Below are 17,006 nucleotides of genomic sequence, written 5' to 3'. Positions count from 1 at the left end.
TGTGTGTGTAATTTAGGGGTGTAACGGTACGTGTATTTGTATTGAAGCGTTCCGGTTCGGTTCGGAGGTGTACCGAACGAGTTTCCACACGGACATATTAAGTAGCGTAACGCACGTTGTGTAAACAATGCACACCGAGGCACAACACACGGCATGCTAGCAGCTAACGGGCTACGATAGACTGACCATACGTCCACTTTTCACCGGACATGTCCTCTTTTGCGGAGCTGTCAGAGCGGAGTTTCTTAAATGCCTCAAATGTCCGGCATTTTGAGTTAGGGTTGCGTGTATTTTCAATGTACGCTCAGGGTTAAGAAGGGGTTAAAAACAAAACAAAATGTGCACGCAGCAGCATTGGTGAGGGAGGGGCAGAGACAGAGAGAGAGAGAGAGTTATGATAAACGCGCATGCGTCGCCAGGCTCTGATTTTTATCCATAGATTTATCACATTTAATTTTTTATTATCTATAGCAGGGGTGTCAAAAGTGTGCCCCGGAGACCATTTGCGGCCCACAGCGAATGTTTTAAAGGCCCACGGCACATTTTAAAAATACTATTAAAATAAACAAAAACATAACAAAAGTGAAATAAAAAAAAGCTTAAAGGTTAAATGTAATTTAGAAAAAGTTGCAATGTTGACTAATACAACAAAGCTGTTTTTTTTTTCTTTCAAACTGTCATTGCTCAAAACATAATATTGAATCAAAATCAATGTTATTATGAATTATTGACCTATCCAAGGTTCCCATTACTTCACATCAAATATTCCACTAAGAAAAATATTTTTGGTGGAAGATTTAGCAAATTTGGTAAATAAATAACCCAAAAATGTATATTTTGTTGGTTTCTTACTGTACCGAAAATGAACCAAACCGTGACCTCTAAACCGAGGTACGTACCGAACCGAAATTTTTGTGTACTGTTACACCCCTAGTGTAATTACATACATACATACATACACACACACATACACAACTGTGTGTGTGTGTGTGTGTGTGTGTGTGTGTATATATATATATATATATATATATAAATAAAAGACAGATGGCCTCTGTTCCGCACTTTGTGCACCCCTGCTGTAGAAACAAATTGTTTATGGCCACTATTGTCTTAGTACTGTAGTATATTTGTTCATCCTCTGGTCACATATGGGACGTCAGCACATGGAAGTAATACAACCAGCTGTTCACCTGGCGAGTTCCTCTGTGATAAAAAGGGGATAAACGGGGAAGTCCTTTAGCTGCTGCCATGTTTTATCATACGTTACTTCCTTCGCATAAGTCATTGTTTAGTTTTGTATGCACAATAAATCAACACAAATTCCGTACTTTGGAGCAATGTTCAACGATTGTAGTATTTGGCTTGTTAGTTCCCGTCCCAGGCGAGCTATGATGGTCGTGGACTCGTGATTGAGAGCTGTTTGATGTTGGATGCTAGAAAATGTCCGATGCATTGCAACAATCAGCCTTAATGCATTGTTGCAGCTCGATGACTTTTGACCCAGTCATGAAATGCGCGTTTGCAACACGAGTGGGTGTAGTGGGCAGCTGTGCTAGGGGCAAAATGCTTGCCTGATTGCGGGTCTGTTGGTCACTCCCTGGGTGGGGTTGTCATGTACCGGTGTCATATTAATACTTTTTTCCCCCTAAAATTTTCGCGATCGACCGGTAGGGGGCCAAAGATCGACTGGTAGATCGCGATTGACCCCGTAATATCCGACCAAAACATCCGGTCTAATGCGCTACCATTAGCTTATATTTAGAGATCAATTGTTTTTAGCAATGGAAAGGAAGAAATTGAGTGTGAAGTACTGACAAGAAGAAATGGATGATATTGATTGAATTTAAAAAAAAAAAATCATTATAAACATGTGTGATCAATCAGAGCAATCTGAGCTTATCACTGCTAGTCTGCACCATAACCAAGCAGGCTAACGGCAGCAAAGAATGTTAAAATTATATCTAAACACCTGACATTTATCCATGAAAATAAGGAAAAGCTGGTGATGTTGTGTAGGTCGGAGAAGCAGTTTGAATAATATACCGTAGAAGTCCACTCTCTTAGGCATACTTGCCAACCCTCCCGGATTTTCCGGGAGACTCCCGAAATTCAGCGCCTCTCCCGAAAACCTCCCGGGACAAATTTTCTCCCGAAAATCTCCCGAAATTCTGGCAGAGCTGGAGGCCACACCCCCTCCAGGTTTATTGTTAGGCAGTTTCATTAACGTCCTCCCAGCGCGGCAACAACACATAACAACAGCAGTCACGTTTTGTCTACCGTAAAGCAGTTTGTCTGCCGTAAACAGCAATGTTGTGACACTTTTAAACAGGACAATACTGCCATCTACTGTACATGCATACGTGACAATAACATCTAGGGCTTTTAGAGAGTGCAGTGCACAACTGCGCACACAACAAGGAGACGAAGCGGAATACATCATCAGAGAGGGTGTTCAGCATGGTTAGAAAAATAGTGACAGAGAATAGAACAAGGATGGACAATTCAACCCTTAACTCAACAATGAGTAGATGAGTGTTATGTGTGTGTATATGTGTAAATAAATGAACACTGAAATTCAAGTATTTCTTTTATATATATATATATATATAATAAAATACTGTATATATATATAGCTAGAATTCACTGAACGTCAAGTATTTCTTATATATATATATATATATATATATAATACAATATATATATATATATATATAGCTAGAATTCACTGAAAGTCAAGTATTATATATATATATACATACATATATATATATATATATATATATATATATATATATATGAAATACTTGACTTCACCAAGTATTTCTTTATATATATATATATATATATATATATATATATATATATGTGTGTGAAATACTTGACTTGGTGAATTGTAGCTGTAAATATACTCCTCCCCTCTTAACCATGCCCCCAACCACGCCCCCCTCCACCTCCCACTTCCCGAAATCGGAGGTTTCAAGGTTGGCAAGCATGCTCTTAGGTAAATGCTGGAGATTATTATTACATTACTTCATTCACACTGTATTGTTTTATACAATCCTTCTTGTCTAAAAGTACATTTTTCTTTTGTAAAAGGCAAATGGTGGTGTTTTGGGAGCAAAGCATTTATATCAATTGATTTCAATGGGAGATGTTGATTTGAGATACAAGTGTATTGAGTTAAGAGCTCCGTCACAAGACCAATTAAAGCTCGTAAATTGAGGTACCGCTGCAGTCTACATTTTGGTCATCTCAGGAGTCTCAGAAAGTTCTTACCATCATGGCTTTCAAAATGTGTTGAGCACATTTTGGGTGAGTTCACATGTGAATAAATGTTGGAATGAATTACAACATGTTCATATGCTTTGATCAGCATAAACATTTGTACGGCACAAGGGTGACGGTGTTGATGATGTTTGGGTGACATCATTAGGAGATGCATGCAGCAGACAAATCCAAGCAAGATAAATGGGTTGGATCAGGGGTGTCCAAACTCCGACCCGCGGGCCAAGTGCACCCCGCCGCTGTTTTCAATTTGGCCCCTGAGACATCATATGTTTAATAGGGAATTTTAAATGTAAATGGGTTATATATTTGTATAGCGCTTTTCTACCTTCAAGGTACTCAAAGCGCTTTGACACTATTTCCACATTCACACACACATTCACACTGATGGCGGGAGCTGCCATGCAAGGCGCTAACTACGACCCATCAAGAGCAAGGGTGAAGTGTCTTGCTCAAGGACACAACGGACGTGACTAGGATAGTAGAAGCCGGGTATCTAACCAGGAAGCCACAGGTTGCTGGCACAGCCGCTCCACCAACCGAGTGGAATTCATTTCAATAGTCTGACAATTTTGAAGCTGCTATTATGTCACCAGCTCGTGGGCAACGTGAGCAATTCAGGTCAATGACCTTTAATTATGCTCTGAATGGAGGAATGCACAGCATTTACTTATATGACCCAAGGCAAACAACCTTCCCTAGTTATGGTCAACAGGCATGGTCACAGATAACACAACCTGCTCAAAGAACTTTGCGGACATGAGTAAAAAAAATGTCCGTGCACCATAAACATTTCAAAATTACACCTTTTTAAATCCATTGTAAAGCAAGATGGAAAAAAGGCAAACACTCTCCACATTTATCTATGTTTGGTGCATTTTAGCTGCGTGATATGTCTGATTGATTACAAAACAGTTATTTTCACATACTCTTAATATTCAATTATGTTAATTACTAATTATATATCCATTATATTAATATATTATGTACACATATATATGTATAGGCTGTGTATATATATATATATATATATATATATATATATATATATATATATATATATATACACACAGTATACATGGATCGAATTTAACCACAGCAACTTCGGCAAAAGCCGCGGCCGCCTTCGTTATTTGCTGTAAGCCCTAAAAAAGTTACCAACATTTGCAGCAAGAACATGCCGTGACCGCCCTTGACTTTTTACTTGTTAATGGACGAGGGATGTAACGGTAAACGGTATAATGATAATTCGCGATAAAATTCCAGACGGTTAGTATTACCGTCTAATTTTTTAATTACCGAAAAACCGTCATTTATTAATGCATTTCAGGAAACACGAAGTCAGGCGCATGCGCACTAGCGGTGTTTGGCTTGATAATCATGGCGGACAAGTGACACAGACTTTGCTGCGGAGATTTTCCCTCGGAGTAAACGGAGCCAAGCGCTTGGTTTAACGTCATTTCCCCTCGCATCCCGTCGTGTGTTTAAGAGCGCACTGCTGTGTTTGGATGGAGACAGGTGTGGACAATATTGGAGACACTTGTCCCCACATTAAAAGTACACAGCGAAGGAGAAAACTATTTGATGTTTTGCAGCAGGCGATGTGTCGTGAACGTTGTCACAACTTGTTTATAAAAACTTTACTTTGTTTACTGGGATGTTCACTCGTCCTTTATTTAACTGCAAACTGTATCAGTGTTCAAATAACATCAATACTAGCTCAAATGTTTTGTCACCTCATCGAACTGAACACAGGCTGTGAAGATTGTGTATTCAATGTGGGAGGTATCACTCCTCTTTATTTTTGTTGGCCAAACTGTTGTACTGAACCAAGAGAAGAACAAAGCTTGTCTCTTAGACATCATTTTCATTAGCCAAATTGCTTTGTGTTTTATATTAATACCAAAAAGTAAACACAAGGTTTTTATACATTACTTGTGTTTTTTTATGTCACAAAGGTATTACTCCAAAAAACATTCATGGGACACAGCATTTTGTTAATGTGTTATTGTGTATAGTTAATTCCTATATGACATATTTCTGCTCAAACTCCAGTGTTTCCCACACATTCATTTATTTGTGGCGGCCGGCCACGAAAGAATTACGTCCGCCACAAATGGATTTTTCGGCTTTTGACTCGCTCGACCGCTCATAAAAGCAATGGGACTCTGTCTGTGAATGTTGCTTGTAGTTACAACTCCAGTGTAGTAGGTGGCGGTAGCCTACTATGCATTGTAACTCCGCCAATAGCACATAATTCACCTGGTGGGCCAGAAGAAGAAGAAGAAGAAGAAGACGAAGAAGACGACGAAGTAAAAGAAGAACGGACCGACCGGATCAAAATACGAGGGTAATATAGGTTATAGGTAGATAGGTTATAGCTGCATCGCTCGCGGCTCGTCATATATTTAACGTTAATCCGCGATTTCACCGAGCGTTTCACTGACGGTGAGCAGCCTGATGCTGCTTCATTAACACCGCCGCTGTTTGACTCGGGGTACGGGGCAGACGCACGTAGTAACAGTCACCTGTTTTCATACCGACGAGCTAACGTGTCCAGGTTATAACCCTGTTGTCAATAAACACACATGGACTGAAGCTAAATTGTCCACTGTCCACTGCAGCATGTGAATGCAATGAAAATAATAAAATCTGAGCCAACCAGCTGTTAAAATGTTGTCCAGGTTAATGTTTTGGCCATTAAAGGCCTTTCATTTCAAGATTTCAACTGTGATCGGGCTTTAAACAGGTGGCTGACCTGTTCAGATGGGTGTAACTGCTACTGGTCAAATAATGTGAAATAGCATTTCATTTTACATGTATGCAATGCCATTTAAATGTAATTATAGATAATAATAATAATTATAATAAATACTGTGTAGTGTTGTAAATAGTCAACGGGAAGGATTTTAGTAAGATATAAGCCATGAGCACTACACAGCCAGAAAAAAACCTAGGCAGGACAAGTAAAAATATTGGGGCAAGTAGATTTAAGAAGTCGGGCAAGTAGAAAAAAAACCTTAACGTTGAACCCTGCATGTGTTGAGCTGCTGCCGCTTAAGGTTAGACGGCACTGTACATAGAGCGGTTCTGCTCGTTAATAATAAATTCTAATGTTGGATGTTCACTCCTTCACACAGATGAGTATAGAAAAATATTTTCAACGGCCGAAAAGGGCTCGACTTGGAGAGGAGGTAGGCCTACAGTCCGGACCACAGGTGCGACCTGTTCAGCTGCAGCAGGAGGAGGAGGAGGAGGTTGACTGACTGTGGCAGGACACCTCTGCCTCTGTTTCACTTCATGTTGCTGGTAAATAATATGGTTGTAGTAGTAGGCTAAAGTTAAATTATTTAGTATTCACTAATTAAAGGGGCAGAGCTTTAAGAGACATTTTAGCTTTTATATTTTATAAGATATATTTTTTGTAAGAACCACAATTGATAAATATATTTCAGTGAATCACTAATTGTTCAAATCTGTATACAAATATGTACATAAAACATGTACATGTAATTATATTCCAACTCCGCGTTCTTCTTGGTCATCGCCGCTGCCGCCGCCACCCCCCGACCACACCACCACAAATAGATGCCTTTCCTGTGGGAAACACTGAACTCTTAATGGATCTGTCCCAATCTACATGTACATATAAATGTAAATAACTTAAAAAAAAAAATTAAAAAAAAAATAAAAATTTTAAATACCTCCCTCTATCAAAATGTAAAAATAGAGATAAAGGCATCATAAAATGACAAAAGCTGACAAGTTTATATTAATAATGAATTAAAAAAAAAAAATGTTTGCCTTGGTGCCCTAAAATATGAGCTCTCCTTTAAGGCAACACTTGCCTTGACCTTAAAAAGTTAAAATTCGAGGCCAGTATATGTATATAGTTACTTCACTTGCAATCGGCCCTCGACCAAATGTTTTTAGCCCAACGCGGCCCCCAAGTCAAAAAGTTTGGACACCCCCGGGTTGGGTGATTAAAAAGGGTTGCTGATCTTGTTCCTGTCTGTCCACCACACTAACACACAGCCGTCTGTCTGTCCACCTCCTGTCTGTCTTTCTGTCACCAACATCTCTCCATCCTCTCATTATCTTTTAGTCGTCTTTTCTTCCCTTCTTTCCACTCTGTCTCTATTTCCCTTTTCTATTTCCTCACCTGTGATTGGCTGCCTTGAACCACCCGGCCCCCGCCCCAGATCCCGACCTCAGCCTTGACCTTTCTGGTGACTCCCCAGTTCCGAGCGACCCCGGCAAATCTGACACCCCGCTGACCCAGGAGGAGATCCAGCGCATTTTGTGGCGAGAGGAAGAGGAGCACCGTGAGGAAGAAGAGCGCCTGAGGAAGAAAGATGAGGCGAAGAAGAGGAGGCGGCAGGAGAAGAAGGAGCAGGAAGAAAGGCAGAGGAGGATAGCGGAGGAGAGGAGGAGGCAGGAGGAGGAAGACAGGAGGAAAAAGGAGGCAGCACAGGAAGAAGCATGGCAAATAGAAAAAAATCTGAGGGAAGAGCTATTAGCAGCAGAGGAGGCAGAGGAGGTGTGGCTAAGAGGAGACGTCTTTCAAATGCCCCCAAAAGAAGAGGAAGAACCCGAAGAACCAGACCTCCTCCCTGCTCCCATCCCAAGGCCTCCTGTTGCAGAGGATGAGCTGAAGGAAAAGGACACTGAGGAGGAAGAAGAGGGAGGAAAGGAGGAGAAAGAGGATGTTGTGGTGAACAGAGGAGGTCTTCCTCCAGGCTGTGAGCTCTCTGATGTCACCGTGACATGTGACCACGCCAAACTCACCTATTTTCCCCCTCTCTACATGCCTGAGCTCAAGTCTCTGAGCCTGGAGGGTAAGTTGTGTCTCAGCAAACAGAGTGGCGCGTCTTCATCATTGTGCAGCAGAGATTTTTATCATAAGAGGCGGATCACACTGATAAAATAAAAAACGGCAACTATATATCTTCAACTTATCTTCAAGGTGAAATGTTTTGTGCAATATAAGGGCTAAGAAGAATGTGATGGACTTGAAGAGCTGCAGTGCGTCCGCAAAGTATTCACAGCGCTTTTTTCCATCTTTTTTAATGTTACAGCCTTATTCCAAAATTTAATAAATCAATATTTGTCCTCAAAATTGTAAACACAATACCTCATTATGACAATGTGAAAAAGTTTTAAATTTGTATTTTTTGCAAATTTACAAAAAAATTAAAAACTGAAGAATCACATTATCAGTGCATCCGGAAAGTATTCATAGCTCTTCACTTTTTCCACATTTTGCATTATTCCAAAATTTAATTAATACATTTTAAAATACCCCCTATGTGGAAATGTTATTTTTTTAATTTTGCAAATTTTTTGAATATCATATTCTGATCACTTTTCATCCAACCTAATATCAATCAATCAATCAATCAATCAATCAATCAATCAATGTTTATTTATATAGCCCTAAATCACAAGTGTCTCAAAGGGCTGCACAAGCCACAACGACATCCTCGGTACAGAGCCCACATAAGGGCAAGGAAAAAACTCACCCAGTGGGACGTCGATGTGAATGACTATGAGAAACCTTGGAGAGGACCGCATATGTGGGTAACCCCCCCCCCCTCTAGGGAGACCGAATGCAATGGATGTCGAGTGGGTCTAAATAGTAAATAATAGGGCTTAAAGGGGAACTGCACTTTTTTTTTTAAATGTTTGTTTATCGTTCACAATCATTATGAAAGCCATGACAATAGACTTTTTTTTTTTCATTCTAAATATTAAGTAAATGCAATCAAAAGTGTGCTTACAATGAAGCCTACGAGAGCTGATTTATTCCGCCGATAAAGTCCCTAAAAACATCAAAACACCTCCATTGAGGTTTTATATACATGATCTAAGTATATATATATATATAATGCAGTAACAGGCACCTTTATAACATTTAATATTTACATATATCATTTTAAGCATACGCGGCGCATTAATTTAAAAAACGCATTACTTCACATTTATTTTATTCATCAATGATTATTAATTACTGCAGACTTCATGAGAGCCAACAAACATTATAAAACATCACTTACTGTACAATGTCTGCTGTCATTAGAATGCCGACTGATAGAATATTGCTATAGTACCATTTAAAAGAAGAATGACTCATAATACTCACAAAGAAACGGGGTAGGGGGGAAAAGTGGGGACCAAGCATCTTTTGTGACATTCTTGACATTGCCATGTCCTAAATGGCTGTCAAAGTGTACCATCTTGTCGGAATAAGTCTTCAGACTTCTTCTGTCCAGATGAGATGCATGATTTATGATCTACAATAAACTTTCAGGTAGTCAAAGAAGCAATGAAACACTTCGCCAGTCGATCATGTCGAAATTGCACACAGGCAATAAATAGTTTGTCTGCGTTAGCGCTTATAATAATAACATCACTAATACTTGGTTAATATTCAGGTCACAACATGTCAATGGAGTATTGTTGGCGATTTTTTTATGGTTATTTATTGGATTTTATGAGCAAAATAGAGGACCTCCCATTGTCTCCGCTGTAAGCAGACTTTTATTTTTGTTTTTTTATTTACAAATTAGAATGCTTAAAAAAAACATCCGTTGTCAAGTCTTTATTATTGATTGTGAACGATTCCAAGAAACGTGCAGTTCCCTTTAAGAGGTGCTGCATAAAGGAATGGGCAAAGAGGAATGGCAAAACTGCCCAAAGATAGGTGTGCTAAGCTTGTGGCATCGTATTAAAAAATACTTCAGACTGTAATTGCTGCTAAATGTGCGTCAACAAAGTATTGAGAAAATGCTGTGAATATTTTACGTACATGTTCTTTTTTTTTTAGTTATAATACATTTGTAAAAATAAAAAAAACAACTCCATGTTGTCATTATGGCTGTAGAATAACACAATGTGGAAAAAGTGAAGCGCTGTGAATACTTTCTGGATGCACTGTATAAGTGAAGCTGGTGGAGCATTATAAGTTTCCTTAATTGTTAGCAAAGTTAGCTAAGCTATTAGCACTGCTTCACTTCTTTTTTCACCTAATTGTCTGACAATTAAGAAGACTAAAGGGTGACAGTTTGACCCTGGAACATATTAGCTTTATTCTTCCTATGATACTACAAACAAATCAGCATGGATATTGTTTAATGTTCAAAGTTCCACTGTGCTACAAATACACACTACTTAATTTGTTAGGCACATGACATGTCGGGCTAGTGGCTAAAAACATCAGTCTAATAAAAATAGAATGAATGAATGATATTCAAAACACAACAACGGAAAAATGTAGTCCAGATGCACGAGCACACAGTATTTCTAGAAGGTCTGGCAAATCCTTGCTTTCGTCTGCTTATGGTAAACATTTGTGCAGGCAACAACATCAGCAGCATCCCAGCAGAGGCCTTTAATGGCATTCCCAACCTGGAATGGATCAACTTGAAGAAAAACAAACTCACGTCTGCTGGAATTGATGCCAGAAGCTTTAAAGTAAGATATTCTAAACCAGGGGTCGGCAACCCGCGGCTCCGGAGCCGCATGCGGCTCTTTGATCACTCTGATGCGGCTCAGCAGCTTACTTGCTGAACCCCCCAATTTTCCCGTGAGACTTCCGGATTTCAGTGCCTCTCGCAGAAAACTCCCGGGATTAATGTTCACCGATTTTCACCCTTACAGTTATAATAAGGGCGTGCCCTCTACAATCTGTATAAACAGCGTGCCAGCCCAACACTTGTTATACTATATGCATCTTCTGCTTGCACACGTACGTGACAGCAAGGCATACTTTGTCAACAGCCACACAGGTTACACTGACGGTCACTATATAAAACAACTTTAACACTCTTACTAATAATGCGCCACACTTTGAACCAAAACCAAACAAGAATGACAAACACATTTCGGGAGAACATCTGCACCTTAACACAACATAAACACAACAGAACAAACACCCAGAATCCCATGCAGCCCTGACTCTTCCGGGCTACATTATACACCCCTGCTACCACCAAACCCCGCCCCCACACATCAACCCCCCCACCCCCTCTCTGTGCGTCGGTTGAGGTGGGCGGGGTTTGGTAGCGGGGGTGTTTAATGTATCCCGGAAGAGTTAGGGCTGCATGGGATTCTGGGTATTTGTCCTGTTGTGTTTATGTTGTGTTACTGTGCAGATGTTCTCCCGAAATGTGTTTGTCATTCTTGTTTGGTGTGGGTTCACAGTGTGGCGCATTATTAGTAAGAGTGTTATAGTTTTTTTTATACCGCCACTGTCAGTGTAACCTGTGTGGTTGTTGAGCAAGTATGCCTTGCTGTCACCTACGTGAGCAGGCGGAAGCCTCATACAACATGTGGCTGATCAGGCACACTGGTTGCAGTGGGTGCTATATGCTGTACCATCACAGCACGCATGACGCTGACAAGCGCCATTCATTTAAAACCCGCGTGCCGCACCAGCTTTCAAATACCATATAAAGGTGTGGGCAACGTGTCTGAGACCCCTGGTTTATACATAGCACAAAGCAAAAAGAAAACTTTGTATCCAGTGTTATTTCATTTAAAATTTCAAAAAAATTTTGCGGCTCCCATTGTTTTCTATAACTTGCGAAACTGGTCAAAATGGCTCTTTGACTGGTAAAGGTTGCCGACCCCTGTTCTATACTGTTGTAGTCCTTCCGTTTGTGGTATAGAGGGGACAAGAAACGACTATGAATGTAGTCACGATCTTTAAAAAGACTGAAATATACACATTTAATTAATGAATGTTATTATGTGCAATGAATGAATGGCTGTCTACCAGGGACTAAAGATGCTGAAGCGTCTGTATTTGGATGGAAACCTTCTAGAAGTCATTCCTTCCAACCTACCACCATCCCTGCAGGAGCTGAAAATTAATGAAAACAGACTACAGAAGATCTATGGGAACAGTTTCCACGGTAATGCTACAACATTCTACAGCAGCATACTGAACAAACACCAGCTTGAGCCCATGTCCTGTTTTTGTGGATGACCTGAAATCATCCATCATCTGACATACAGCTTTCATGGATTTAGTTATGAACAGGACGCTACTCAAGAAATGGTGCAGAAATTTCAAGAGCAATGTTCTGTCACTGTCTTAGGTCTGACCAGTTTGGTGATTCTGGAGTTAGAAGCCAATCTGCTGAGCGAGGCCAACGTGGACCCAATGGCCTTTGTGCCTCTCGTGGAGCTCTCCTACCTCAGACTAGGCGGGAACTTCTTCCGCTCCATCCCGCAGGGTCTTCCTAATTTACTGCTGGTATGAGGTCATATCTGTTGGTTTAAACCCCCCCCCCCTTTTGAGACTATAATCTACCAAGTTTATTGCATCATCTTTGTAAGCATTAATCGGAAGCTTGTGACAGGAGTAAACAAAAAGAAACTTTGGTTTCAAGATTTATAGTGCACTAAAACTTAGTAAAATTCCCATCAAACCACAGTATAATTTGCCGCAAAAATAAATCAACTCAATTGACGCCACTGTGATGGCTATTGTTACGGTCCAACCCCCTCTTAGGGTCATTTTTCTTCAAACAGACAATTGAACGTAGTTGGGGAACATACTCTACAATGAATGACTACAAATCTAAATCAAAAAGTTGTGCTTTTGCTGTCAGGAGTTGTACCTGGAGAACAACCGGATAGAAGAAATTCCAGAGGGCGTTTTCAATTACACCAGAAACCTGAACTTGGTTTCCCTGAGACACAACAGACTGGAAGAGACCAGGATGGCTCCAATGGCCTGGATCAACCACAGGTTAGATAACATTCAAGTAATTGCATCCCCCCATAATTATTAGTAACAATAGCTAAATAAAGTAAACATAATAAAAAAAAGAGGTCAAAATAAGCTGCCTTGAAGCTTTAGGCTCACACCGGTGAAGCACTTAATGGAGAGCTTGGTTTTTACCAGTAAAGATGCATCTTTCATTTCACGAGCATATGGTTGTGTCATTTCAATGAATTAATGATCAGTGAGCACCCATCATGAGGTATGATTGAAGGTTTGGCTCAGCATGACACCACCACAGAGGATGGTGTGTCATTCCTTTTCAGCCAGCTGTAATTTTAGCTTCACCTCTACACATTCTTCATCCTTCCCTCTTCTGCAGGAATCTGGAATCCATCGACCTCTCATATAATAAACTCTACCTGGTTCCGTCCTACCTGCCCAAATCTCTGATCCATCTCGTGCTGGTGGGGAACAACATAGAGCGTATACCCGGTGGGTGGACAGTGCAAACTGAAAAATATGCTGTATATGGGAAGCACACATGATTTATGTCGCTGTAATTAAAATATGCGTGGCGGAAAACGACGGAAAAATAGATGCTGACCTGTCAACTTCCCAATGAATGAAAAAAATAGTTTTGGACAGCTCTTGTAGACGTGACCAGCTCATGTCTGCTGTATTCAAACTGTTCTAAATTAACACGGCCGCAGGTTTTGTCTTTGCCCACATGGATCCTGGTATCGAGTACCTCTATCTGTCCTACAACAAACTGGATGGGGAGGGGATTGAACCAGAGTCCTTCTTTGGATCCTACCATTCCATGGTGGAGCTTTGTCTAGACCACAACCAGCTGATGAATGTGCCATCAGGAATCAATGAGATGACAAACTTACACTTCCTCAGACTCAACAACAACAAGATCAGGTAGAAAATGAATATTCACAAACATGTGCTATTTTTCTTTATTTCATCCCCAGGTTGCACACGCTTCCTGAAGTTGTTCTTGTACATTTAACAAAACGGCTGTGGTATTTTCCAGGAGTATCCCTGAAGAGAGCATCTGTGATCCGGAGCAAAATGGAGACTCTACATTGGTGGCCTTGAGGCTGGAGAACAACCTCCTTGATGGCAAAAATATCTCCCCAAGAGCGTTCTCTTGTGTGCGCTCCTCCTCAAGCGTGGTCTTAAAACCCCAGATAACCAAATGAACTAATTTCAAGCAAAAACCAGACATGTTTTTATTTAAACAACAAAATTCAAACGAAAAGTAAACCATATCAGCCTATTAATGGGGCAAGCGTCTCTCAAAACTTTGCAAACCATTTTAAAATCGGTGATATTGTTATTTGTGGTCTCACAGGCCAGCACATTAAAAGGTAAAAAACAACTCAGTAAAATGTTATGATATGATATACGATTCAATTTAAAACTATATATAATTTTCTGATTATAGTTTGGTTGCAGTTACCAAATTACAAAACAAAAATTACTAGAAGACTACTGCTGGTCATTTTATCAAATTATCTGTACTGTATCGGTTATTTGGATGTTAGCAAGATTCCAAATAGAGTCATTAGTAACATATACACATACATACATACATACATATATATATATATATATATATACATATATATATATATATATATATATATATACACACACACACAGACACTAGAGATGCGCGGATAGGCAATTATTTCATCCGCAACCGCATCACAAAAGTCGTCAACCATCCGCCATCCACCCGAACTAACATTTAATCAAAACCGCACCCGCCCGCCATCCGCCACCCGCCCGTTGTTATATATCTAATATAGACGATGCAAGGCATTAGTGAGGTTATAAAGCTTTTGCCTGTTAAAGAAAGGAGACTGATCCAATGCAGCAGAGACATTCAATGTGCACCACGCTGTCACGGCCCAGACGCACACCAGTGCGCAATCATCTGGGAGCCGCGCTGAGCGCACCTCCAAGCGCGCTCGCGCCACTCAAACTGCTGCAGGCAGCTGCGTTCTATCTTGTTTTTACATCCTGTGGCACTCTTCTGGGATCACGGCGGACGAAACTGCTCATGCTCAGGGTGTTTGTGGAGGTTCGGGGTTTTGCACAAATGTGATGCACCATGTTAGATGTCCCGGTTTTGTGACTGTCGTAGACATAAACAGCGTCGCAGCTCTTGCAAATCACATAGCCAGCATTACTATCATCCTGATTTACAACCTCATAAAAACGAGTCCACGCTGAACTTTTCTGGCCTTTTTTTCCCCTGGTCTTTAGTATTCCCTTTTTTAGTTAGTCTCGTACCACGTTTGCTGCCGGCGTTGCCATCTCTTTTTTTTTTCTTCTTCTGTTGTGGCGTGCTGCAGGTGCCTGCTCGTTTTTCGTATGTGGGTAACAACATTTAACTATGTATATATATTTCCGAATTGGTTTAACTGCCACCCGCCTGAATCTATTTAAAATCTAATTTTTTTTAATTTCAACCGCCCGACCCGCGGATAAAATCTAATTTTTTTTTATTTCAACCGCCCGACCCGCGGATAATCCGCGGACTCCGTGGTTGTGTCCGCAAACCGCGCATCTCTAACAGACACACACACACACACTTATACTGTACTAAAGTCTGATTTTGAAACATGAAAAATTGTAACAAAAAAAAAAACCTTTTCTTTTTAAGGGTCAAAGTGTGACTCATGATAAGATGCGGTAAACTTTTGATTGCACAGCCTCCTCCACCCTAATGTAATGCCGCAAATTGTGCAATAACTCTAACGGCCAACTTTCTTGTCACATTTTCCAGTGACAGTTTGAGGTTGAAGATCAATAATTACAGTGGCAGGGACATCTTAAATTAAATAATGATTGGAACAGACATTTGAAGATGATTACGACGATGCTTCCTTTCTCGGTAAGACCAATTCTAAACATTAGATAATTGAGAGCAGATGAAAAATAAAACTATTTAGATGTGCTCAGCTCACAGATGCTGTAGGCCGACTTCTTTTTAAAATGCAATCTGAATTAAAGAATTTGAATCAAGTCAGTGGTAGACACAGTGTGTCCAAAACGACATTCCTATTGGGTACTGGTGGCTCAGTGTTTGAATTTTCCTCCCTCCATGACGCTTCTGTGTAACAACCTGGATGGGACAGTTTGGAGTGGCTACACTTTCACGCTTTGGGACACCTGGCTGCCTGTCTTGTGACTACACAATCAGTAGTGTATTTTTAAGGGGATGGTGTATAAGAGAAATAACTACATAGGGGGCGGGGGGAATAACCAACACAGCTGTTTTAAGTCAGTTAGAAGCTCTAAATGTCGTTTTTTTACTTTTAAACAATTATTTGCCAGCCCTAGTCAGTGGGCACAGCTCAAGATTGTTTTGAGTTAAAAATATGAATGACTGAAGCAGTCATTTGTGTCACACTATAGAGTGTCCGAAAATACTGTACAAATGCTAATGTTTGCAAAATAATCCCTGTTACCATGTTCCTGAAATAACGACTGAAAATTATGTATAATGCATGTCTGACCACTATCACTTTATAATAAAAACACTACGCACGTGTGCACCAGCTGTCTTTTCTTCTGGGAGTGGGTTATGATATTGTCAATGACTGTGTAAATAAATGACGATACCCATCGCTGACATTACTGACATAAATACCACAACTGTTAACTTGTCACACACTTTTTTCAAGTTTGGTAACAGTAGCAGAGGTGAGTACAGCTGCCTCTCTAACACCCCAGCCGCAGATAATCCATGGATCTTAAGTCTCACAGCCCTATCAAACTTTCCTGGATTCCTGGAAACAAATTGTTCCGGGGGCACCGAAAAAGCAACGATGAGGTAAATCCGTAGCACCATCCTCTCCATGTTTACCCAGTGACTCACAGATTTAAAAGGTCCTTAGATGGAGGAAATGCTCCTCAATCCACAAAGTCATCAAGCCCCAAGCTGCACAGGAGCCAGACAGACGTTTGA

General features: G+C 40.4%; 2 protein-coding genes across 7 annotated transcripts in view; one reads left to right on the top strand and one right to left on the bottom strand.

Moving 5' to 3' along the window:
* Positions 1-16,593, top strand: part of ecm2 (extracellular matrix protein 2, female organ and adipocyte specific) — a 46,381-nt gene extending 29,788 nt beyond the window's left edge. For 2 of the 3 annotated variants that reach the window (XM_061940563.2, XM_061940579.2), the window contains 8 exons: positions 7,488-8,123; positions 10,643-10,758; positions 12,065-12,200; positions 12,387-12,544; positions 12,903-13,042; positions 13,398-13,510; positions 13,729-13,942; positions 14,058-16,593. In XM_061940563.2, the coding sequence (XP_061796547.2) occupies positions 7,488-8,123; positions 10,643-10,758; positions 12,065-12,200; positions 12,387-12,544; positions 12,903-13,042; positions 13,398-13,510; positions 13,729-13,942; positions 14,058-14,226 (1,682 nt within the window). In that variant the 3' untranslated portion in view covers positions 14,227-16,593. The remainder of the gene's footprint in view (positions 1-7,487; positions 8,124-10,642; positions 10,759-12,064; positions 12,201-12,386; positions 12,545-12,902; positions 13,043-13,397; positions 13,511-13,728; positions 13,943-14,057) is intronic. The other variant, XM_061940571.2, reaches the window with a different exon arrangement.
* Positions 1-17,006, bottom strand: part of cenpp (centromere protein P) — a 136,445-nt gene that overhangs the window by 49,901 nt on the left and 69,538 nt on the right. The window lies entirely within an intron of this gene.

Source organism: Nerophis lumbriciformis, linkage group LG03, assembly GCF_033978685.3.
Source record: "Nerophis lumbriciformis linkage group LG03, RoL_Nlum_v2.1, whole genome shotgun sequence".
Lineage (NCBI taxonomy): Eukaryota > Metazoa > Chordata > Actinopteri > Syngnathiformes > Syngnathidae > Nerophis > Nerophis lumbriciformis.
Note: the sequence above shows the minus strand (reverse complement) of the source record. Positions and strands in the feature narration are given on the sequence as shown.